Source organism: Neltuma alba, unplaced genomic scaffold (assembly GCF_004799145.2).
Source record: "Neltuma alba isolate B1F8T4 unplaced genomic scaffold, ASM479914v2 tig00012210_pilon, whole genome shotgun sequence".
NCBI classification, from domain to species: Eukaryota; Viridiplantae; Streptophyta; class Magnoliopsida; order Fabales; family Fabaceae; genus Neltuma; species Neltuma alba.
Window position 1 is genome coordinate 1 of NW_021636746.1, and position 25,176 is coordinate 25,176.

Genomic DNA, 25,176 nt, shown 5'->3' on the forward strand with positions numbered 1-25,176 from the left:
TTTCCCTCTCTCTCTCTTTCTCTCTCCTCCTGACATCTTTGAAACATTTATCATACGTAGTCCAAGGAAATGAAGGAAATGAGTTTGTGCTCCATTTGAAGTAAATTCGCCACTGTACAATGGTACAGAAACACGTTTCCAATTAGCCACTAAACATCCTATCCTAAATATCCTAAATATAAGAGTTACATCATTAATTTGTAGATATTAAAAAATTAATTAGATTGGTTATTTATGACAAGAAATAAATGTAGTTTCCTTAAAGTACTTATTTTAATCATTTACATTGGAAATTGGAAAATCCCCCTTAATATGACCAATTTAGAACAAAATCATAAATTTAAAGGACACAGTGGGTTGAGGCATTATATTTGCAATCAAAACAACCTCTTATACTAATTTTTGTCTTTAAGATGAGAGAGAGAGAGATACTAATTATCTTTCATAGTACTTGGCAATACCAGTGAATATTAGGCTAGTTAATTAGGCATTATTAATGGATGATTTATAAGTAAATTTGTAAAAGTTCTTTGAGCTATGAAGCGTTCTATATCCCTAATAAGCACTGGACTCACTTGAACCCGCATGAAAGAGATGACATGTGCAAGTAAATTTGTTTTCTGGTTAATTATTTCAGAATGTAATCCCAATACCAAAGCAGCTGCAATATTTCAGAGAGTACAAAAAGAGATTAGAGAGTGCGGTTGGGAGAGAAAGAACAGAAACTCACATTCAGAAGTCAGCATTTCTGGTCAGTGCAGCAGCAACAAATGACTTCGTCGTTAATTATTTTTTGGTCCCATTTCGAAGCCAAAACTTCAGTGTCTTCACCTACCAGCAATTCTTGGTTCAACAAATCAAAAGCCTCCTACAGGTTTGTTCAACACACCCCCATGCGTGTGCGTGTCATATTCATATACATACGCATACACGTAAACATGTTATGAAGACAAGTTCAAAGAGAGTAGCGAAAGACTAACATATAGGTGAAAAAGTTTCTTAACTTATAAATATCACACTGCACTTGTGGCGTTTCTCTTAATATGAAGCTCATAAAAATGGACCCCCTTTTGAGGGCCAACGTTTCTGATAGCCCACACTATAGCACTTAGTCTATAAACACAAGTTTAAAAAAGAGTCCGATCGCAAAATACTAACTGCACATCATACTTTTGAATTTATGATCACTAAGTTATATTATCTCTGGTTCTAAATATAAGAGTTTGTTGACTAATTTAAGTAGATTAAAAAATAAGCTAAGTTAGTTATTTATAATAAATATGTGTTTTTTTTAAAAATATCTTCACTAATCAAGTGTATTAGTTAGAACTAATATTATTAGAAAGACTATCTTGAAAAAAAAATGAATAAAGATAAAAGACAAAATAAATTAGGGTTTTATATTTTGAATCAAAACAAAAATAAAATAAAATTTTATATTAAAAATCGGAAGAGGTAGTATGATATGATTGAAGAAGTTTCTTTCAAAGTGGCAGAGGAAACTGGCAAGGAGCGGGAAAAAGAGAAAAAGATGTAATAAGATTCATGTGTGAGAGAGAGGGGTCATGTGAAGCCTCTGTGGTACGAGTTTACCTAAAAAGAATCGAACTCTTGTGATGTGTAACTTGGGTGTTTCCTTTTGACTTCACTATACATTTAATCCTTCTAATTAATTTTGAATTCAGTGTTAATAATTAAAAAAATTTATAATTAATTCTTTGTGGTCTAAATAATTATTATTTTAGTCATTATAATTTGTTATATTTTTTTTCACATTTATCATGTGTGTAAGTTAATTTTATTTCGTGATGTCAATTTTACTATCATGAACCACATTAATTAAAAGTACTTAAAAATCATACATGATAAGTTATATAAACATGTGTAATAAATATTCAAAACCAAATTAATAATGACGAAATAGAAAATACCATAAATATCAAGGATTTAATTATAAAATTTTAAATTACAGAGAAAAAGATAACAAAATAAACCGAATCATAATAATAAAAACCAAATCAAGGTATTGTAATTCTTTCGAAGGAAAGCATATTATAGAATGCTTCTCATATATAACCATAATGAATGCTAACAAGATTATTTGAGACACCAAGTAGGCCACAATAGAGGAAGGGGACTACATAATACATACATATATATGTATATGTATATGTATATGTATTGTTATTTTCGGTATGGACTGTAAAGTAAGGCCACTGGAAGACCCTACCACACCCACCCATTAATGTTGGCAGTTTGCTTTCCTTAGTTCACAAATACACAAATGTCGATATTTTTTCAGTGCCAAAAAAAAAATCAGGATATTTCTGCCTCATTGCTCCCACATCATAAGTATTGTAACTTAATTTACAGGGAAAATTGTGAAAAAGTACTGCCTAAGGTTGGCTAATAGTTGTTTAAGGACTCTTGTGCAATTTATCTTTAGTTGGTGGAACTTTTCTTCAACTGTGTCCAACTATTTTTTACTATATATACACACACATATATGCACAGAGCTGAAAATATGTTGTAACTTTGCCAAGAAATATCGAGCTTGCACCGATTGAAGATGATTTGCAACCACGGACACGGTTTCTAAAATACCTTTGGACAAATTATTTTCCAATAAGTAATGCTTCAGCAATTTTTTCTTTTTTTTTTTATTTTAATCCCTCTACAAACATACAAAACTACTTAGTGAACTCCCTTCGATTAGTTAACCCCTTAAATTCTTAACATAGAATTAGATATCTAACTTATATAAATTAAAAAAAATTAGTTAAGTTAAATAATTGTGTGTATTGCATGAAATTTCAAGATAAATAGTACTACTTACAGCCTTAATATAAGAAATAGTTAAAATTGAATTTAATCCTAAATATAAGATATTAATCCATTGTCTCTCAAATTTATAATGTTTTTTCTAAAATATCTTTACTGATTATAAAAGGTTTTTACTAAAGGATAATGCCTATGTACATGATTAAAATGATAGTTTAGGAAAGTTAGCGCACATTTGTTACAATTAACCAACTAAACTAATTTTCTTAATATCCCTAAATTAGTTATCTAGCTCTTATATTAAGAACCGGAAGTAGTAGTAGCATTATAATTAATAAACATGAGGATCTGTTTTATATATTTTGTGTTTAGTGATAATGATAATATAATGCAGGATTTGTTGGGAGAGGGAGCTAGAGAAATTGCAGTGGTAGGGCTTCCTCCAATGGGATGCTTACCAATTATGATGACTCTGAACAGCTTTGGTGGGGAAAGAAGCTGCATCGATAAGTATTCCTTAATTGCAAGAGATTACAACCAAATACTTCAACGTGAATTGCGACTAATGCAACAACGTTTCTCCAATTCTGGTGCTCATTTCTACTACGTTGACATTTATGGCCCTTTGGCTGATATGATCCAAGCTCCTCATAAATATGGTTAGTACTCCATTGGCTCTTTGCTTTTTCACATTATTGTGTGCGGTGCATATTACTCCATCAATTCCTAAACTACTGTCATAAAATGTATAGGCTAAATGATCCATATAAATTAAAACAATTAGTTAAGTTGATTATTTATAAAAATATATATATATAGATATGGATTTTCCTAAATTAACCCTTTCTGAAAACTACTTTTATTGAGTATAATATTTGCAATCAATAGAGTTAATTTAGCGAAAAATAAAATGTGAAACATAAAGGAGATTGAAACTTAAAGCTTATTTGATTAACATTTGTAAAAGTAACTTTTATTTTAATTACATTTTACAAACTGAATTTAGAATAAAAGTCAATTAGAATAGTGTTGAACCCCCAAAAGGTCGAAGAAATTGCCTTTTAGATGTAATGTGGATTTTAGAAAAGAATTATTTGGCTCCAATGCCAATCCAAACATCATTTTTAGAATCAAATTGGCCTTTGGAATTACAAAAGACAATCCAAATAAACATTCACATATAGGACCAAAACAAACATCTTAATTAACTCCTACATTTATGACTGACAAGTATATTAATTTATTTACAAATATTTAAATTATGAATAATATAATTCATTTCTCAAATTCTGTTTACAACACCACTAGCCAACAGAAATATGGTTTTATAAACATGTCATTGATTTTGTGTTTTTGCTGGGGAACATGAACAGGTTTTGATGAGGTAAATAATGGGTGTTGTGGGAGTGGTTACGTTGAGACATCATTTTGTGTAACGACAAATTGCCGGTGTGTTCTGATGCTTCAAAGTACGTGTTCTGGGATTCTATACACCCCACAGATAAGGCCTATCACTACATCTTCTTGGCTGCCCAATCCACCGTTGATTTCATCCTCCAACGCCTCCAACAACGACATTAACTTCCATTTCTTTCCCCTTCTGTTCTTGTTGCTTAATATTATATGGCCTGTCATTATTGGGTCATATCCTCATGGAAGTGGTTTGACGGTAATATATAAAGATTATAAGGCAAATATGTACTTTCTATTGACAGAATAAAAGAATTTGCATTTCCCCAGTTGAGTTGAGTAAGTTTACACCGTTGTCAAGGATCTGTTTCGCCATACATAGGAATTTTAGTGCAAAAACCGTACATGATTGATGAGGAATTGGAGTATTGTGAAGGAAAAAAAAAGAGAAAAAAGGGAAGAGAAGAGGCACTTCCGCTATATAAAATTACTTGGATTATTAACATTAGGGGGCCTTTGGCAATTGTAAGAAGTGCTTTTTAAAAAATACTTTTTTGCAAATCAAGATAAACTCTTTTATATATTTACTCTGTATACTGTAAAATTACTTCTCAAACCATGATTTGATTTCCATTCAAACATCCTCTAATTCTCCTAGGAGAATTACAATGAGATTTCAGGAAAAGAAAATAGTTATTAAATAGTTCCAATAATAACTTAAACAGTCAGTAATAACAAATTTTAAAATAATAAATGACAATTTTTAGGACTTATTTTGTAATTTGTAATTGTTTTTCTTTCTTGGAATCTCATTGTAATTCTCCCTACAATTAAACTCAGTAATAGTTTTAGGGTTTAAGAGCATTATTTTTTATTAAAATACGACGCTGTCTCTAATAAGATGAAAATTTGACATTCAATAGATACCAAGGAAAGTAGCTAATGCTAGACTGCTAGTTCAAACCTAAAATGTTTTTCTTCTTTCCAATTCTGCCTTTAATTGAATTTAATGATTCCCATGAAAAAATCTCTTCCTTTCATGATGGTTTAATCATTTGTTAGGGACATATTAAGGAAACAAAAAAACATTTATTAATTCTTCCTAAAACTTCATAAACGGTCTTATAATTAGGGGCACTCTAGCCTTCAAAACTGGATCTTACAATTAGAGACAGAAGAAGTATAATCTAAACATAACACAATCACGCACGCACATAATTAACCTCAGTAGCTTTAAGACAGGAAAGAAAAGGGCTCTCGCACGTCCCATGTTCAATGATAATCTGATTCTATAAGTGGAAGCAAACGCTGAGGAGGTAGAGGTGGTGTTGTACGCTGGTGATGCGTTTGGACAAAACTCAGTGATTTGGGAGGAAAAAAAAAAAAACTCTTGATTTATTTCTCTCAAAATGTAGATACGAAGGTTAAAAGGCGGATAATATGCGAGCAAAGTGGGTTCAGACAGGTATATGAATTGGGAAAGTACTTGAACTTGGGTGCAATGCTCTGCAACACCAGGTCGTCAAGGCAGAAACAGAGAGGGTGGAAAACTAATTGTCTTTCATTCGTTGTCAAGACCAGAGGATGCAATACTTGAGTATATTGGGAGCTTGAGGATAGAAAGAGACCATAGATGAATGGCTGGACAGGAGAAAGCTGATTTTGATTAGCTAGATTAAACCAAAGGATCATTGGGTTAAGGTGACTGCAAATGGAGCCACACAATTGAAGGGTGGCCATGCCTATTGCAACAGACTGATTAGTGGGGCCAATGTGAATGGCTTATTGGTTTTCCACAGGACCTGGGCATTTGTAACAGTCACTCTGCAGAACTAATGGGCTGTGTTGGATTAAACAGGTGCAAGAAGATTTGAATTTAGCTACGGCAATGGGGATCCAAGTAGTAAGGTACTACAAATAGTAGAGAAATTGAGTCTCTACGAAGCTGGCAGAGACTGAGACTTGCGGCTTACCTTTAGGCATATCTATAGAGAGGCTAATGAGTGTACTAACTGGTGAGCCAAATGGGGAATCAAGCAAGATATTGGGGACTATACATGAACTACACCTCCTAAGGACTTTCATCAGCTACTGTAGGAGGATATTGCGGGCATAGAGAGACCACGCAAAGTACTTATTTTATATTTTTCTTTCAAGACTTAGGCCCTCTTTGCCACCAAAAAAAAAAAAACGAGAATGGAAATACCCGCATAGCCATAGGTGCAGTGGTTTGCATCTGTATAAACATTGCACCCGCTGTCCATGTCAACGTTCAAGCTTTTCTAAGAGGATGTTTGGGGTAGGAGTATAGAAGCAACTCTTTTCTTCGGCATAAGAAATAAGATTATATGATTTGTATTCCTATTCCATAAGTAATTGCTTTTTTAAAATTTTTTCCTTGAGAGATACACAATACTTTTCACCTACAAAATTACCTTTTCCAATTCTAATTTTCTTTCCATTCTATTACATTCTCTATAACCCAGACCACCTTAAAAATTTCACATTTATCCTGCAGCTAGCTTTTGTGAGGCCGTATGAAAAGGAGTGCTTTCTCTCATTTTTGGACTCAGTCCTGATGTTTGCCGAGGTTTGAAATATTACTGACGTACCAGAGAAACAGAGGTTACTCAGTATTTTGGGCAGCTTGGATGAAGGAACATCATCTAAAATAGGAACATAATAAGTCAAAAGGCAGTGATCAGGCTAAACCCTGGACTTATAATTATATATTTCCATGTAAAAGGGCATAACAAATAAAAAGTTTGTCAATGATGATTTATCTATAGTTGAAGTTCTAATCAGAACTTCAACCAACGTATTGTTCTGTTGTTCAGGAATAACTAAAGGATACACCTACAAGCAGATTTCTTAGCAGAGTCTTCGGATTTCTATGCGTGCACAATACAGCATCATTGGAAGACGACTCCATACTAATGCCAGAAGATGGTGTAGCCAAAATCAGGAGAGCTACCAGGGAAAAGTAAGAAAGTAATGCTCTTCTTTGCAATCAGGAAGAAATATTAGCTTTTCAAGAAGGATCCAATTTCTACCTTCATAGTCCAAGGGTCAAATTCATGCCTTTTTCATCAAAACAGGAGAACCAGTGCATCAAGATTCTGCTGCATCATTTGAATTCCTGAATGTAAAGGAATTGTTAATGGAATCGTTATTTTTACAATCCCCAATGCAAACGTTTTTAACCAAGATTAAACTCACTTTGGAGCTTGTGAATCAAGCTGCATTGTAACTGGTCCATCATTAACCAAACTGACCTTCTCACCATCAAAAGTGCAAGGATAGTTAACTTGTAGCAATCAAACATTAAAATCCAGCACATGCATCATCACAAAGAAATTGAATAACATAAGCTCACCTTCATCATTGCTCCAAAAATTCCATCTGCAAGAATATGAAGCATCTTCAATTCAGAATGTGACATAAAATTAAGTTTCAACAGATTTACAAGATGCATTCAAGGAAAGTGGCATATATAGATCACCAAGACTCCTTAAAGAGAATTAAATATACAAAGAGGGACGCAAGTTTTCCAATGACCTAATGTAAATTGAATTACAGGACACAAAAACAACGTTGTCTAGTCATCATGAAAATCAGCAGACTCACCGTTTCAACGTAATTAGACAAGTGACAAGATGAATTATGTGTTTCCGTCTGTGGTTAATACTAGATCTAAAGACAATGGAAAAGGAACCACTTTTAAGTTAACTATAGCTCATTTGGCCATAAGCTATAAATGTGTTCGACCTTAGAGAAGATGCTCAGTATCAAATCCATGAATCATCACACTCAATATGCAACATTCACTAACGAAGTTGGTGCTTGCTTAACTCAACAAAGGTAAATGCTGAATGGCTATTTCTTTACCCCAAAAATAAAAAACAAAAACAAACAAACAAACAATCAAAATTAATGCCTCTCTCTTAACTTTATCATTTCTCACAAATAGATACCTTCAGCTGATAAATTAAATACGATTGAAGTTTACCTTTTACTGCATCATTGTTATAGGCATTCCTGAATCTATCAACCAAAGAAGCATAAAAGGGCTTCGCTTTTTGAGGCGGCATTGCAACGTGAAAATCTGGCTTGTTGCCTTTCAGGAATCCATACAAGGTAAATTGACTCACTGTTACAAAACCAAAATTATTCGTTAAGTAAAACAACAACTTAAGTCCTTTCCACTTCCTTCCTCATTCATAATTAAGAAAACAGAACAAACATAATTCCGATACCTAATAAAACCTGATAACTCCTCTGCATTACCTGCAAGTTAAGAGAAGCCAAATTAGCCGAACAGCCAAAAGATTGAAAACAATATCCTCAATTGATACCTAAATTTGACAAGGAATTGAATTACACTTTGGTCCCATCCTTTGCCTGTACTTTCATTGGGGAACAATCTCATGTTCAAGACTTTACGACATCAGAAAATAGTAACAGGAAAATAAAAAAGTGACAACCGAAACCAGAAATTATACACTCAGCTTGAAAATCAAATAAAGGTAGAGCAGTACATGTAGTCGGCGTCGGCGTCGGAATCAGAATCGTGGAGGCCGACAAGGACGAGAAGGCCCGGTCCAATCTCAGACACAACGCGGCCTTCGACCTGAAAGAGTGCTACGATTCGCCGGTGATAAAGGATAAGAGAATAAGAGAGATAAGGTGAAGAAGCTTGACATTTTGGGTTGAAAGGAACTAACCTCGACGCTTGCAGAGGCCACGCGCTGAACGACGGCTCTCATTGCTGTGATTGGCTTCGGTTTCCCCTTGGTGACTGTAGCAGAAAAGCTTGTAGTTCTGTGCCTGGTGCGCGAATCCGTAGGGATGATGGCTGCTGAAGAAGAAGGCATATGGAGCGAGTACATTTTTATTATTCTTATTGTTATTGGACTTTTTCTCAAATCCTGTTGTTTTCAATAACAAAAAACCGGACCGGATACTAAACCGGTCTAGCTAGTGAGTTAAGGGTCAATAGGTCAGACCGGAGTCAAACCGGTCATATTAAAATAATACTCCTCCGGTCCTTATTATAAGACCCAATTTGACTTTTTATTTGGTCATGATTATAAGACCCAATCCATTTTCTCTCTTATATTTATGTATTTTTTTCCAAGATAATCCTTCTAATAATGATAGTTTTAACCAATATACTTAATTAGCAAGGATATTTTAGGAATGACAACATTTATTTATTATAAATAACCAACTTAACTTACTTCCTTAATTTCCTCAAATAAGTCAATTGGGTCTTATAATTAGGACCGGAGGAGTATAATTTAATTGGCAATGACAAAATAAAAATAACATTCATCAATAATAACCATTCAACAAAATACAAAAAACAACCAAAGTGATTTAAACATTTAATTGTACTAAACTAACATTAACAAATATATATCTTCATCATTACAGAAAATCAAAATTATCATTAAATTCATCGGCAGGGTCAGGAATTGAGACATCAATAGTTGGAAGAGGAAAATTAGAAGGAGTAGCAACATCATCTTGCAAAGGTGGAGGTTCAACAATATTCATATCATCATCACCACCTAAATAAGATAATAATAAAGTGTCAATTAAATGTATGTAAATCAATATTAAAATAAAAATATTTATAAAGTTCTAAGAGACTAAGACAATAATACCTTCATTATCCCTCCTAGGAGTTGTCAAATTTGAAATGTCTTCATTGTTGACAACACTTTCAAATGTTGCCACATCTCCATCATCAAACTTTGGAACAGGATCTTCTTCAGTCACCCAAAAGTCCACCAAATCAATGTTTTCAAAGTCAATAGGATCATAGCTTGCCTTCTGCTTCTTCAATGTACTCCTGACAAATAAAATTTTAATTAGATGTAAATCCATATCAAAATAAAAATGTTCATAACTTATAAAATTACCTATACTTTAATCGCAAGTTATAGTTTGTGAAAACTAAATCATTTAGCCTTTTGTGCTCCAGTCTATTTCTTCTTTTTGTATGAATGCGTTCAAATAAACTCCAATTCCTTTCACAGCCAGAAGAAGAAGAAGTTTGACTAAGAATGCGCATCGCAACACGTTGCAATTCTGGCACTGAACATCCATAATATGTCCACCATTCATCTAAATCATGAAAATATGAAATATAAAATTAGTGAATGACCATAAATATACTATTAGCTATTAAATAAAACACTTACAAGGGTCAAGTTTCTGTGCTGCTTTTTGACATGATGGTCTACTGAAAGATTCTTTGGCTTCACGATAAGTAGTTGCTTGTTTCATTACCAAGAAGCCATCAACCTCTTCGTTTGAGTAAGACTCCACCACATCAATTAAAGCCATCATTAACTTTGACTTGATAGAGCAGTCTGGAGCATATGTGATTGCAGGATTCAGCAAATATGATGCTGCATGAAGATTGGTCTTTAAATGCTTGTCCCATCGAGTTTGAATGATTGTTGTGTAGGGCTTATACAGCTCCTTGTTTTTCTTAAACATCTCCTTAATTGCCATTTTCGCCCTTCGCATGCCTTCAAAAACATAAGGCAATGAAGGCTTCTCATCTGAATCAACAATTCTCAACAATTTTATGAGAGGAGATACAATTTTCACAACTTGATAACAATCATTCCAAAACCGATTGTCCAATATGATTGCACTAAAAATTTTTCCTGCTTCAGTCCTTGATAATTTGTGGTCCACAAAGTGTTTATCAACAACTAAAGCTTGCAAGTCATTCTTGTGCATATATATGCTATGTAATGTAATAAATGTGGTAGCAAACCTCGTGGCACCAAGACGCACAATTTCTTTCCAAGTTGGTCTTCTCCTCAACCACGATAAGAAAACCATATGATTATATGCAAATACAGTTATCTTTGATGCCTTTGATGCGAGGTCTGACACATAAGGCATGCTTGAAAAGTCTTTCAATACAAGATTCAAACAATGTGTAGCACAAGATGACCAATAAATACTTTTATACTTCTCTTTAATCAATCTACCATATGCTACATAGTTAGCTGCATTGTCAGTCACCACATGAACAATATTTTTAGGACCAATCCACTCAATGACTTCACAAAATAGTGTGAATAGAGTTTTGGCATCTTTAACTAGATCTGATACATCAACAGACTTCACAAATACCATACCATGTGTAGAATACACTAAGAAGTTTATCAAGGTACGCTGTCTAACATCAGTCCATCCATCAGCCATGAGTGTGCAACCATTGTTTTTCCATTTAGCACGATGGCTATCAATGAGTAACTGACATTCTTTTCTCCAGTTACTCAACAAGTTAGTTTTAAAATCATAAGCACTAGGAGCTTTAAACCCAGGCCCTATTGAAGCAATGCCATCCACAGCCTTTTGAAATTAGGACAATCAAACGCCTTAAACGGAATGCAGTTTACAATAGCCCATTCAGCAATCAACATTTTCACATTATGCTTTGCTTCTTTAGTTGCTAATGCACTCTTAATGCCAGGTTGGGAATCAGGAGTTGTCCTAGGAGTAAAAAAATTGTCTATGCTCCCAGAAGCTTTCCTCTTCCTCACACTACTTGTGACATTTGGTGATTCAACATGAGTTTCTTCGACTTCCTCTTCTATGTTTTCAATAGTTTTCTTCTTTGACCCTTCTTTTAAAGACTCTGCCATTCTATAACGTACATCATGTGGAACTTTTTTACAAGCAGCTATTTGACCAACAGTGCCAGCAAGATGTTGCTTCATCCTATTTATCCCACCTCCTCTATAACTATTAGTACAAAAAAGACACGTATATATATTTTGTGTTCCTTCTTTTTTGTACGCAATATGTGCCCATGCTGGATCAGTTTTGGCACGTAATAAGGATGTGGGTGTGGAGGTTTCGGTAGGAGGATTTGAAGATCCAGTATTAGGAGTCATGTTGTCATTTCCAGAACTTTGGTTATTTGAAATATCCATCACTGCTACTCAGAAAACAAATCAAAAGCTTAACACAACATTAATCATTAAACAATCAAGTTATTTAGTTTCAGATTTCATATTGAACAAAGTGGGGAACCGTCCATAATTTTACAACCGTCCATAGTTTCAGATTTCACTACTTCATTATATACAATGAAATGACCACAATTTTAAACCAAACACGTTCACAATTTTGAAACCAAACAAGTAATTCTAAACTAGAGCATCAAATTATTTTAGAGTACCATTAATTTTCAGAATATCCATTCCTCACGCATCAATTTTGGAATCCATTGATGAGTTCAGACAATTAATTTTCAGTTTTCACACACAGAATATCCATTCCTCACGCAGAAGCAGAATTCAAATTCGGAAATTTCAGAATGACAAAATCAAACCATAAAAATAATTATCAAACCAGAATGGCAGAGATTAAATGATTAATAGATTATCACCGTCACTTCCTCCAAGTTCAACTTTACTGAGTGGCCGAGAGCAGAGAATGAGAGTTCAAAATCAAAACTTCAAACGAAAATTGGGAGGCTGGACTTGGGAGAGATCGGCGAGCACTCAGCCGCTCACTAACAATTTAGATCGGCGACGACAAGGCACCGACGGCGCGGGCAAGGCAACGAGCTTCAGGCTCGGGCAAGGCAACGAGCTTCAGGCTCGGGCAAGGCGACGAGCTTCAGGCACGGCGACGGCAAGGCACCGAGCAGCTTCAGGCGAGGCAGGGGATGACGGTCGACGACACACCGAGAGTGAGGGCACAGAACCGTGTGCGAGCTTCAGCGAGCTGGGAGATTCAGTGAGCAACTGAGCACACGGCGGCGAGATTCAGCGAGCTGGGATCGAGGACGCCGTAGCAAGCTGAGCACACGGCGGCTGCGAGGGCGACGGAGGACGAGATCGAGATCGCCAGAGACCGAATGAGGAAGAACCGAAGAAGGACTGAAGGAGACGGGGGCTGGGTCGAGACTCGAGCGAGGCTGCGGGAGTTTGAGCTGGTGTTTTGGAATCGCCAAACCGGTTTGCAAGTTTTTTTTTTAAATGAAACGGCGTCGTTTTCGGGCTCTAGAGGGGGCAAAAAGCTGAACCGGATAAACCACCTAAACCGGCGGTTTACCCGGTTTAACACCGGTTCTTACCAGTTCACCACCGGTTCAAACCCTGGCCGATTTTTTCCTTAACCTAGACCGGACATCAGGCCGGTTCACCGGTTCACTGATTGAACCGGCCGGTCTGGTCCGGTTTTTTTTTCCATGGTTACGGAATGCGGGCTGCCAATCGGGAATTAAACTTTTTTTGGGGCCCCCTGGGCTCTAACGCATCCGCTCTTGTCGTTTAAGCGCGACAAAATTATTTATTTACGTTTGGAACACAGTAAAATTAGGGTTAAGGTGCACCTAACACCCCCAAGTATTTTGCCAGGTGCACCCAGTGGCCTAAAGTAATTTATGGTGCAATTTTGCCCTCAAAGTAATTAAAATGGTACACCGGTATCCCATGCTAACAGATCTGTTAGTTTGATCGTTAAATTGATGAGTTAGCACAAGTTTGACCAGAAAATCTGACGTGGCATGTCTAATAAGCAGGTGATGTGGAAATTTTTTCGGGGTTAAGGTGCATCCAACACCCCCAAGTATTTTTCCAGGTGCACCCAGTGGCTTAAAGTAATTTATGGTGCAATTTTGCCCTCAAAGTAATTAAAATGGTGCACCGATATCCCATGCTAACAGATCTGTTACTTTGACTGTGAAATTGATGAGTGAGCACTAGTTTGACTAAAATAATCTGACCTAGCATGTCTAATAAGCATGTGATATGGCTTTTCTTGTTACTTCCATTGTTTTGTCTGAATATTACTCCTCTGGTCTTATTTATAAGGCACTTCCAGAATGTTTCACACAGACCAAGGAAAATCCTAAATTTCATTAACTCTCATTTAAATTTTAATAACTTTCCAACTTTATCCCTATTTAATGTACATTATACCTCATATAAACAAAGTCAATACAATAATAAATTAGGGGTAAATTTGTACATCCATATAAAAAATTTCTCTCAATGCCTTATAAATAGGACCAAAAAATATCTTTTCTCTCTACCCTATAAATAGGACTAGAGGAGTATCTCTGAAAAAATTTCTTACTCTGAAAAAAATTCCAAGAGCCAAAGAGAGCATTTACTGAACAGAGAAAACAAAGCAGTGGCAGACGAAAAAAATTTCACATCACCTGCTTATTAGACATGCCAGGTCAGATTATTTTGGTCAAATTTGTGCTGACTCATCAATTTCACAGTCAAAGTAAGAGATCTATTAGCATAGGATACCGGTGCACCATTTTAATTACTTTGAGGGCAAAATTGCACCATAAATTACTTTAGACCACTGGGTGCACCTGGAAAAATACTTGGGGGTGCTGGATGCACCTTAACCCCAAAAAAATTCCACATCACCTGCTTATTAGATATGCCACGTCAGATTTTCTGGTCAAACTTGTGCTGACTCATCAATTTAACGGTCAAACTAACAGATCTGTTAACATGGGATACCGGTGCACCATTTTAATTACTTTGAGGGCAAAATTGCACCATAAATTACTTTAGGCCACTGGGTGCACCTGACAAAATACTTGGAGGTACTGGGTGCACCTTAACTCGTAAAATTAATCCAAACGCCTCCTAATTTACACTCCGTCCTATCCTTTTTAGTTTTTAAACTGTGTTTCTCTTAAGTTGGGATAAATTTGAAAAAAAAATTAATTTAGTACAAATTTAATACTTTAACTATTATTTTTTAGTATGTAAAAATTAGTTAAAAATTCCTTATAATAAGGATTAGAAGGACTATATATCAATAAGATAGTTTACTGATTTATATTTTAATTTTCGGGAGAATAACATAAAAAGAAACTTGAAATATGATAAGGAAAATTTTTTTAAAATAAAATTTAAATTTTGCAAAATCCCAAAAGATTACCTAGCAAAATTTCAAATTAGTCATAATAATTGAATTGGAATTTTAAAATGAGAATATTTTTAAAAAATATTTATAAAATCTCAAAATCCCAAATCAAGAATTACTACAAACATGTGTTTTTATTTTCTTTTTAAATGTTATCACTTGCTATTAAAGTGTCTTGAACAAAACTGATTTAAAATTTTAAAATTCAAAAATATTTCTTTGTGATTCTTCCTTTTGAAATGCATGTTTGCTTTTTTTTTTTTTTAAGGAAAAAAAAACCTCAAGCTACTCTCATCAGTCGGCTGACCGCTAGCAACCAATGTCAGAGCTTTGCTGAGTCGATGACTGCAACTCTTTTTTTTTTTTTAATATTTATAATATGATTAACAACTCTTATAAAAAATTCACAACTTCATTAATACTATTTACCATGTGCTTTTTATGTTTTTAAACCAAATTTTTTTAACACATATAACGTAATTAAGAATTTTTATAACGAAATTGACAAGTCCATTAATGTCAATAACCATTTTATATTATGTTTTTAAACTTAAAAAAAATTAACAAGTGCCCAACCTCATGTTGGCTTGAGGTTTTACCCCCCAAAAAAATGCAATATTATAAATTTGTGAATATTTCAAAAATTTAATTTAGTCATTATAACTAATTTATAATTTTACGAATCCAAGTCACCTTCTGGGATTTTAGAAATCCAACTGTATTTTTTGGGGGAATTTTTCCTACATTTTTTCAAGTTTTCTTTTTCTTAAAATTTCACGTTAACCACAAAAAATTAACAAATAAAAATTATACAATTTTCAACAACGTATGTTGATTTGACAAGTCAATTTCTTATCGGATCAGATCACATTTTAAAAATATAATTCCAAATTACCCAAAAAAATTGTCAAACTAACGCTTTTGGAATGGATACCAGGAATGGATACCAACATATGCGTTGTGAATTTATGAAGTGACCATAAAAAGTTAACAAGTTAGAATTCTGCAATTGAAATTGACAACAACATGCGCACATTTTGAATAAATGACCACGAGATAGAATTGCTTGCAGAGACTTTCATTTCCAATATCGATCTGCCAAACATGAATTGTTTGGAAACCTAAAAAAACACTTATATTTTTTAGGAAAAAAGACAAAAAAATGCTACTTAAATTTCATAATCCCCAAATGGTATATTAAATTTGAGAAATCCCAATTTGGTCTCAAGAAATTGGAATTATCATGTTAAAGAAAAAGAACAAATTGCCCTTTATTTTAAATATTGTTTTTAAAATATCACAGCTTCCACTGGCCGGCCGGTCACCAGAGCTCCGGTGACCGACCGACAATTGGTCACTGGAGTTCCGTCGGTCGGAAAAAAATTTTTTGGAAAATTTTTACAACTTCAGTATAACGGTTAACAACTTTTGTAATGCTATTAATAACTTCAGTATAGCAATTAACAATAGGTTTTTTGGGAAATTCAACAAATTCCGGCGACCGGAAACAATTTTTTAAAAATTTTTACAACTTCAATATAACCGTTAACAACTTTTGTAATGCTATTAATAACTTCAGTATAGTAATTAACAACAGGTTTTTTGAAAAATTTAACAAGCTCCGGTGACCGGAAACAATTTGTTTGAAAATTTTTACAACTTCAGTATAACGGTTAACAACTTTTGTAACTCTATTAACAACTTCAGTATATCGGTTAACAACAGATTTTTAAGTTTGTTAATGGCATTACTGAAGTTATAAAAATGGCATTTTTTGAATTTTTCGAAAAAACTGTTGTTAACTGCTATATCGAAGTTGTTAACCGTTATACTGAAATTATAAAAATTTTCAAAAAAAATTGTTTCCGGTCACCGGAGCTTGTTGAATTTTTCAGAAAACCTGTTATTAATTACTATACTGAAGTTGTTAATAACATTATAAAAGTTGTTAACCGTTATACTGAAGTTGTAAAAATTTTCAACTTCAGTATAACGTTAACAATTACGTTTTTCTTTGAAAATTTTTACAACTTCAGTATAACGGTTAACAACTTCTATATAGTAGTTAACAACAGCTTTTTTAGAAAATTCAAAAAGTGGCATTTTTATAACTTCAGTAATGCCGTTAACAAACTTTAAAATATGTTGTTAACTGCTATACTGAAGTTGTTAATAGAGTTACAAAAGTTATTAACCGTTATACTGAAGTTGTAAAAATTTTCAAACAAATTGTTTCCGGTCACCGGAGCTTATTGAATTTTCTAGAAAACCTGTTGTTAATTGCTATACTTAAATTGTTAATAACGTTACAAAAGTTGTTAACGGCTATATTAATGAAGTTGTAAAAATTTTCAAAAAAATTGTTTCCGGTCGCGCGGAATTTGTTGAATTTCCCAAAAAACCTGTTGTTAATTGCTATACTGAAATTGTTAATAGCAATACAAAAGTTGTTAACCATTATATTAAAATTGTAAAAATTTTCAAAAAAAATTTTTCCGACTGACAAAACTCCAGTGACCAATTGTCTGCCGATCATCGGAGCTCCGGTGATAGCCGCCGCCGGAGCTCTGGTGACCGGGCGGTCAGTGGGGGCTGTGATATTTTTAAAACAATATTTAAAATGATGGGCAATTTGGTCTTTTTCTTTAACATGATAATCCTAACTTGGTCTCTTGAAACCAAATTGTGATTTCTCAAATTTAACATACCATTTGGGGATTATGAAGTTTAAGTAGCATTTTTCTATCTTTTTCCCTATTTTTTATACAAGTTGATATAAAACTTTTCTCATATACTTATCTCAAAATTCATAGAATCACTTCAAAAAAGCTAATCCAAACACCCCATTGGGCCAAGAAAGTTATGTTTCAAGAAAAGCTCTCACGTTAACATTTTGATTTTATACTAAACGTAGTAAAACAAGGAATGATGGTTGGGTTTTCACACCATAATATTACATCATGTTTTACATGTAAGTCTTAGTTCGTAGTACAATTTTAGGATCAGAGGTAGTATCATTTTCATTAAGTGACAAAAATTTTCGAACTTGAAATCCGATTAATATCCATGCTTTAAAAATTATATTATAATACTTTTTTTAAACCTTAAAATACTCATATTTAGTACTTAATAATAACTCACACAGGTCTCCAATAAAAAGATGACATATGCTAAACATAAAACTCCAAGATACGACAAAAGGGACTCTTAATTCACAGAAAATCTTAATATATGAACACAAATAAGAGGATTTCATTCTTTATGTGGATATACTACTACGTTGAATTATAGTCACGCATGCATACTACAATCTTTCCTCTTCTCTCCATGCTTTCTCCCTCTCTTCACTCTCACTAAACTCATTCTCTCCATTGCGCTTGCAAAAGCTTGGAAAAACTTCTGCTTATCTTTGGCCATTGCTTCGACCAACGGCTTAGTTCTCGGATCCAAAAACAAAGCCTGATCCGAAGCCAGCAAACCCATCTTCTTCTGCAGGTTCCCATAGTAAGCATTGTCGAACAAGAATGGAGTAGCGGCATCAAAAGGAACCACAGCATTTGTACCTCCATAGCTGGGGCAATACATCCTCAATGCGTACATGAGTTTTGGGTCCATGTTTGGGTCGGGTTTATAGAGGCGGGTCACAAAGTGGTTGCAATGGGCATACCCAATGGTGTGGGCACCTGAGAGAGCAACCATGTCTTCTAGGGTGAGGCCTTTGGAGGCGAAGAGCTTGATGAGTTGATCAATGGTGGAATTTGCAAAAGGAAGGTTGTTTCCAACTCTAGAAGCCATTGATATTTTTCCATCCCATCGACCCTTTTTTACTTGGTAATATGGCCCTCCTGCCTGTGATCACATTATTTACAAAAATTGGAATTAATTTGTGGGTAATTTTTCGTTTGCGCTAAAGCATAATTACTAATTAAAAATGTAATTTTATGATTAAATGTAGTCCAAAATTTACACGACATCATTAGTATCACAAAGCAGAAGAAGAGGGGAAAGAAAAGTGTTGGAACTAGGTATTGCTTACTAACACCAAAAACCCAGATAGACTATTAAACTGGTTGGGATAGAGATTCAAAAATCAGTGATCCAACTGTCGTTGAATCAAGATCAATCCAATCATGATTAAGAAAAATATAATTTAATGTATAGAAAATGTTCACATACATATCATCATGGCAAGGGTAATATTTAAATAAAAAAGTATTGATCCACAAGTAAATGAAATATCCATATATAAATGACACATAATTCAATAAAATAGAGATATTAAAGCATGAAGATGACATATTGCTATTTTTTTAACTCAAAACAACATCATTTCAAGTTCAGCGAGAAAAGAAAAATAAAAGAATTAGGAGAATTATCAAGAGATCCCAAGAAAAAAAATTTACCTACCAAATTAAAAAGTCATAATGACAAGTGACCAACCTGAACTTATTGGCATTCCTTATTCTGAAATTTATCATTGCTTACTATTCACTTGTCAATAAATTTTAAGATAATTAAATTTCTTCTTTGAAACCTAATTGTAATTCTCTCTACAAAATTTAACTCAATCAATGACCTGTCTAAAACTATTGACTAGGCCAGACAAGAGACTAGTTCACAAGTCTAACCAGGTGAATCAAGGTGGGTTTTAATACTATAGTTAATGTATGTGATATTATTCTTTTTTTCTTTAAGAAATCAGAATTTATATGCATTATGTTATATGAAATTTTATGAAATTTGAGAAGTAAATCCTATTATTTATTACTTTTAAATATTGTGACTCTTAATAAATTTTGTACAACAGTATGTAGATGCATGCATATAATTATGCATGCTTTTGTATATTCTATATTATGTAAAGTCTTAAAAATATGCTATTCAAAGTTTAGTTGATATATGAGTAATATGAGTTGAAATAGATTTTATGTTTTATAATAATAAAAATATATTTAAGTTAATATATATAAGCATTGATAGATAAAAAAATAGATCTCAAGACGTGTTGACTTAATTATCCAAAGCTAAGATCTAAGATGAAACATCATAGTTGGCTAGACTGATAATAAAACCAAGTGATATAAGTTATCAATATTTAATTCAATATTCTTATACTATTTACAAACAAGGAATAATAGGATTGTGCACAAAACGTTTGAAAAATACAGAGCAAAAGAAAGATAAACATTTGATGATTGTGGCGCTAAAATAATCCAGAAGTGAAACAAGAGTTAGGCTAAATTGGAGCAAACCTTATCTAAGACACCAATTAATCATTGTTTTATAATCACAAGACGTGATTATGAACAATATTATTAATACTAGTAGTATTCATCCGGTCCTTAATATAGGACCTAATTGTTTAGTTGATTTTGGCCCTAAATATAAGACCCATTTCTCATATTTATTAATTTTTTTTAAATTAACTCTATGAATACTCTTTCAACCATAATCAAGTAGAAGAAGGAAAGAGGATATTAAGAAAGATAATTATGATATTTAAAAAAAACATGTCATATTTTTTCATGATTAACTAACTTACCCAACTTTCTTAATCTAATCAAATTAGTTAAATAAGTCTAATATTAAGAATCGGAGGAGTATTATTTTCAGACACAGTAATCCACTCCTCACAATTCAGGAACAAAAAATCCACTCCTCATAACTGCTACAAACTGTAGTTTAATATTATATTAATTATTAACAAATAAATTAAGGCCAAGTTGCCTTTTAATATGAAGTTAAATCAGATTATAATTAGTTAACTAATTAATGACCTAAAGTGTCTTTCATTTTTTAACAAGAATCTAGAATCACGGCCAACCTTGATCAATGTGCAGAACACTGTCTTTTCTGTGTTGTTTTCCCCAGACAACTAACTAGCACATGAAAGGATGAAATAAATAATTCTCTCTCCTAGACCTAACCGTTTTTTAGTTGTTTGTCTTCGTTTAACTAAAAAATTGTTTTGTTGTCCCTTTGATTTTATTTTCACATTAACAGCTAAAACTATCTATCAAATAATAAAATAGTAATGTCAGAGCCATTTGACTCAACGAACATTTAGCACCTCTTAGATCTTGAAGTAGCATGTTTCACTTTTCATGAATTTAATGGGTAAGTGAGTTTCCTTTTTCTTCAAATGAGCAAAGGATGCCAAAATAAAAAAAAAAGATAAATTTTTTACATATAATGGTTTATAAATAATTTTTTAATTATAATTTATGAAATCCGAGATAAATACGTGATAGAAATTTTGTTTCTACCTATATAAAACATGTTTATTAGTGCTTATCGACGTGACTCCAAAAAAACAGACCCTGTATAATACAAATTAGAAAAAAAGAAAAAAAAAGAAATTAAGGAAAGTACTAACCAAATGAACAAAATCCCTGGCAGCAACAGCAAGAATATCAGCACAAGACACAACGCCTGGGCACTTGCTCTCCACTAATTCCTTCGCCTTCTTCACTATCTCAAACCCTTCTTCCCTCAGCTCTCTGTTCTGCTCCGCCTCCTTCTCCGCCTTCGATCCGCCCGTCGACGCCACCAATATCGACCCATCACAACCCTACACACAACCCCCATTTAACAATCCTTGACCTTCTTCATCAATCCACAGAACCCAATAACATCAAATGACATCAACAATGTTAGTTTACCTCAACGAAGCAGTCATGGAAGAAGAGGTTGATGGTGGCCGGAGCAGAGACCGGAGTGAGCTTGAACTGCTGCGAGGTGACGGCGCCGACGAGGCGTTCAATATCAGGGCAGGACTTGGAGTAGTAATCAACTGAGAGCTGGCGGTGGTTATGATGACTCTGGCGGGTATGGCCGGAGGAGGAGGAGTTGGGGAGTAATTGGGCGGAGCTGCAGAGAGGTTCTGTGAGAATGGAGAAAAGAAACAGACAAATGAACAGAAGAAACGAAGAAGAAGAAGAAGGAATAGAGAGAAACATGGGTTTGGACTGTGATGTGTATGGTTGGTGAGAATGTTGAAGCAGAAGAAGAGATTGAGACTGAGTTGTGAATGTTGGTTTGTGAAGTGGTGGGGTTATTACTTATTACAATTTACAAATATATGCAAGAGAACATAAGAGAGAAACGAGACCCGTGAGTGTCAGGGACCAGAAATACGAAGAATAAAGGGCAAAAAAGGCGTAAAGTAAAGAATTCAGTAAAAGGGCAAAAAGAAGAGTGGCTTTATTTTATTTTTTTGGGTGGAAGAAAGTGGCTTTGAAGTTCGAGGACATTGAAATTGGACACAACTGAGCAGTGCATCCACCTGAGGAGGACTGAGGCAGCAGCTCTCTGACATATATTTTGTTCATAAATGAGAGGGATTAGTTGCTGTTGACCCTTGTCCACCTCTCTTGTACACGCATGAGTACCACTCCTGTACTAAATATAAATCACTTTTGAGGAATTTTATTCCATCAACAACTAAATTTTTATAATCAAAGTGTTGGTGAAAGGCATCATTCAAAAAAAAAAAAGTTAATATAATCTTTATTTTGTCAAATTTACACGAATTGATTGTAGTTTCTTGAGTTTCAAACCCATAATTTTTAGTCTTTAGAAGACAAAATAATTTAGTTTTTATTAAATTATAGGAAATAATATTTTAGACAGAAAGAAATTTGAAAAACCAAAATCTATAAAGAATCAAAACTAAAATAAATACAAATTTGATAAATTAAAAATTATATTAACTCATAGAGTTATTGAGCATTTCCTTTGGTCTTCTTTTCCTTTCTTTTGAGAGACTTTATTCAACCTGATCTATTCTCCTCCTCCGTTAATAACCTCTTTTACAAACTTTTTTTTCCTCAATAGATGGCCAAAAATTTATATGTATGTATGAACTAAGAACGTATGAATGAATTAACGAATGGTTTTTTTTTTAAATACCTTTGTTCAAATTATAAAAACCACGGAGTGTGTGCGCTGGCTTGTCTGGTGTATTTATTATAGTTTTTTCAATGGTGTCCATCATTTAAAAATCAAAACATGTTGTGTTACGTTCATGGAGCAACCAAGCAGGAAAGGCAAGTATAAAAATTAGGCTAAGGATATATTTTAAAAAATTAAAAGAACTAAATTTATAACGCTGTTAAAAAGGACAACAGATTTGAACAAATTTTTTGAGGATTGTGAAGTAGTATTTTTTTTCCTGTGTGAGACAAGATGGAGTAATATAATAATATGGATGCCAAGTGATATGAGGGAAAATATATACAAGTAATAACGGGTTACTAGTGCTTTTTTTTTTTTTTGGACCTGGGGTTACTAGTTCAAATACATGAAAGTTGTGAGTAGCATTATTTATTCTTCGATAATTTGAGTTCAATACTTTCATAGCGATTTGAATTATTTTTATAATATTATTATGAGATCTTACTCCTCTTATCTATTTTTAACCTACAAGTTTCAATTTGGATTTATCTTAACATTTAATATATTTTTTCTAATATTGTCCTTAATTATTTTTCTCTCATCATATTTTCCCACATATTTTCTTTCATCATTTTTTTTATTTATTATAAGGGTATATTTGAAAATAAAAATTTATTTCTAACCTATTTATTGTTTTTAATTAATTTTAACTAATTATTTGTTATCTATGAATAAGTTATTTGAAACTTATAATAATAACCGAAAAGATTACTGTGCATCTCAGAGTTGTTCCAAGTGGTCCCAATTACGCAAAGAGATTTTTGCTTCTCAAGTTAAATTAAGCATCGTTAGATTAAACAAATAAATTAGTCATTAGTGGCACTACTTATTTGTGAAAAACAAAGGAGGTAAAAGGGAGGTAGGGTCCAATAATGCAATCGGCGCTACACTACATTGATGATAGAATTGAAAATGAAAATGTGTTGATTATGAGGATCATTCACATGGGTTTACGTAATGTTCTAGTAAATATGATTCCTTCTAATAGTTGGCTATCGAAATTGATTAATGAGTCTCTCTGTAGACAGACACATCATAATAATTAATGGCGTTCATTTTCATAAAAGTGTATGAATGCCGTTGTAGTTTGAGGAGAACAAGGCTGTCAACACGAATCCCAATGTATCAATATCAAGTTTTTTTAAAATGTTTTTGTTATGACTAACTCTCACTGTCAATGTAACTTATCGTTATTCACTTACTTTTTTAAATTTTAATTCATTGAGATAAAAGGATATTACATTCAGTTGATATTAATATAAGAGTTATATAACTAATTTACATGCATTAAAAAAATTAGTTAAATTAATTTTTTTAATAAATAAATGTTATTTTTATTAAAAATCTCTCTATTAATCATGTGCATTAAAATTACTCTTTTGTAAAAACTTTTTAACATGCTTAATTATCATGAGAATTACTTGAGAGTAAAATAAATAAATATTAGAAACGAAGTAAATTAGAATCTTATATTAGAAAATTGAATTTCTTCATTACTATCTCTTATATTAAAAATAAGACATAGTACGTGACAACACAATTTTGGATCTTAACAATACTACCTTATGTTCTTAATATAAGACCCAATTGACTAATTTGGAAGAGGTTAAAGAAGTCACTAAATTACTTTTAAGTATTTATATTTACCGTTTTTATCTAAACTAATTTGTCTCATTTATAAATTGATCTAATCTAATCACATATGTAAGTATTATAGAGAAATTATGTAATATATGCTATAGATAAGTAATTTTGTAATTTTTTTAAATTTTTTTAAATTAGTTAATTGGGTTTTATATTAAGAACTATAAGTGATACAAAAAAGCCCAAACATAATAGAACTTCAAAACCTACACAGAGTGTTTAAAAAACACTAAAAACACTTACGAAAATATTTTTATGTAAGTCGAGATAATTTTTTTACATATTTACCCTTGTCCTAGCAACTGCAGGAGTGAAGCATGGCCTATCTTTGTAATATAACACCTCCAAGAACAAATATGCTTTTTTAATTCTATTTATAAGTTACTTTCAACATGTTTTATACAGATAAAGAAAAGTTTAAACTACATTAACACTCCGTTAAAATTC

General features: G+C 33.1%; 3 protein-coding genes and 1 pseudogene across 4 annotated transcripts; 1 reads left to right on the top strand and 3 right to left on the bottom strand.

The window, feature by feature from the left end:
- Window positions 1–637: 637 nt before the first annotated feature.
- Window positions 638–4,403, top strand: LOC114725012 (GDSL esterase/lipase At5g45960-like; annotated as a pseudogene).
- Window positions 4,404–7,273: 2,870 nt separating this feature from the next.
- Window positions 7,274–9,057, bottom strand: LOC114725008 (D-aminoacyl-tRNA deacylase-like). Of its 2 annotated transcripts, none has more exons than XM_028911467.1 (8): window positions 8,916–9,057; window positions 8,730–8,821; window positions 8,573–8,639; window positions 8,448–8,478; window positions 8,201–8,341; window positions 7,568–7,593; window positions 7,411–7,466; window positions 7,274–7,330 (listed from the first exon to the last, which is right to left on the bottom strand). In XM_028911467.1, the coding sequence occupies exons 1-8, from the start codon at window positions 8,955–8,957 to the stop codon at window positions 7,303–7,305; spliced, it is 483 nt and encodes a 160-aa protein (XP_028767300.1). In that variant the 5' UTR covers window positions 8,958–9,057; the 3' UTR covers window positions 7,274–7,302. The 2 variants fall into 2 exon arrangements, with proteins under 2 accessions (XP_028767300.1, XP_028767301.1); XM_028911468.1 differs by having other exon boundaries at window positions 8,730–8,832; window positions 8,916–9,009.
- Window positions 9,058–9,621: 564 nt separating this feature from the next.
- Window positions 9,622–11,424, bottom strand: LOC114725010 (uncharacterized). Its single transcript, XM_028911469.1, has 4 exons — window positions 10,401–11,424; window positions 10,119–10,293; window positions 9,861–10,048; window positions 9,622–9,764 (listed from the first exon to the last, which is right to left on the bottom strand). The coding sequence occupies exons 1-4, from the start codon at window positions 11,422–11,424 to the stop codon at window positions 9,622–9,624; spliced, it is 1,530 nt and encodes a 509-aa protein (XP_028767302.1).
- Window positions 11,425–18,339: 6,915 nt separating this feature from the next.
- LOC114725011 (peroxidase 19-like) lies at window positions 18,340–22,088 on the bottom strand. Its single transcript, XM_028911470.1, has 3 exons — window positions 21,792–22,088; window positions 21,506–21,700; window positions 18,340–18,978 (listed from the first exon to the last, which is right to left on the bottom strand). The coding sequence occupies exons 1-3, from the start codon at window positions 22,086–22,088 to the stop codon at window positions 18,421–18,423; spliced, it is 1,050 nt and encodes a 349-aa protein (XP_028767303.1). The 3' UTR covers window positions 18,340–18,420.
- Window positions 22,089–25,176: the final 3,088 nt, after the last annotated feature.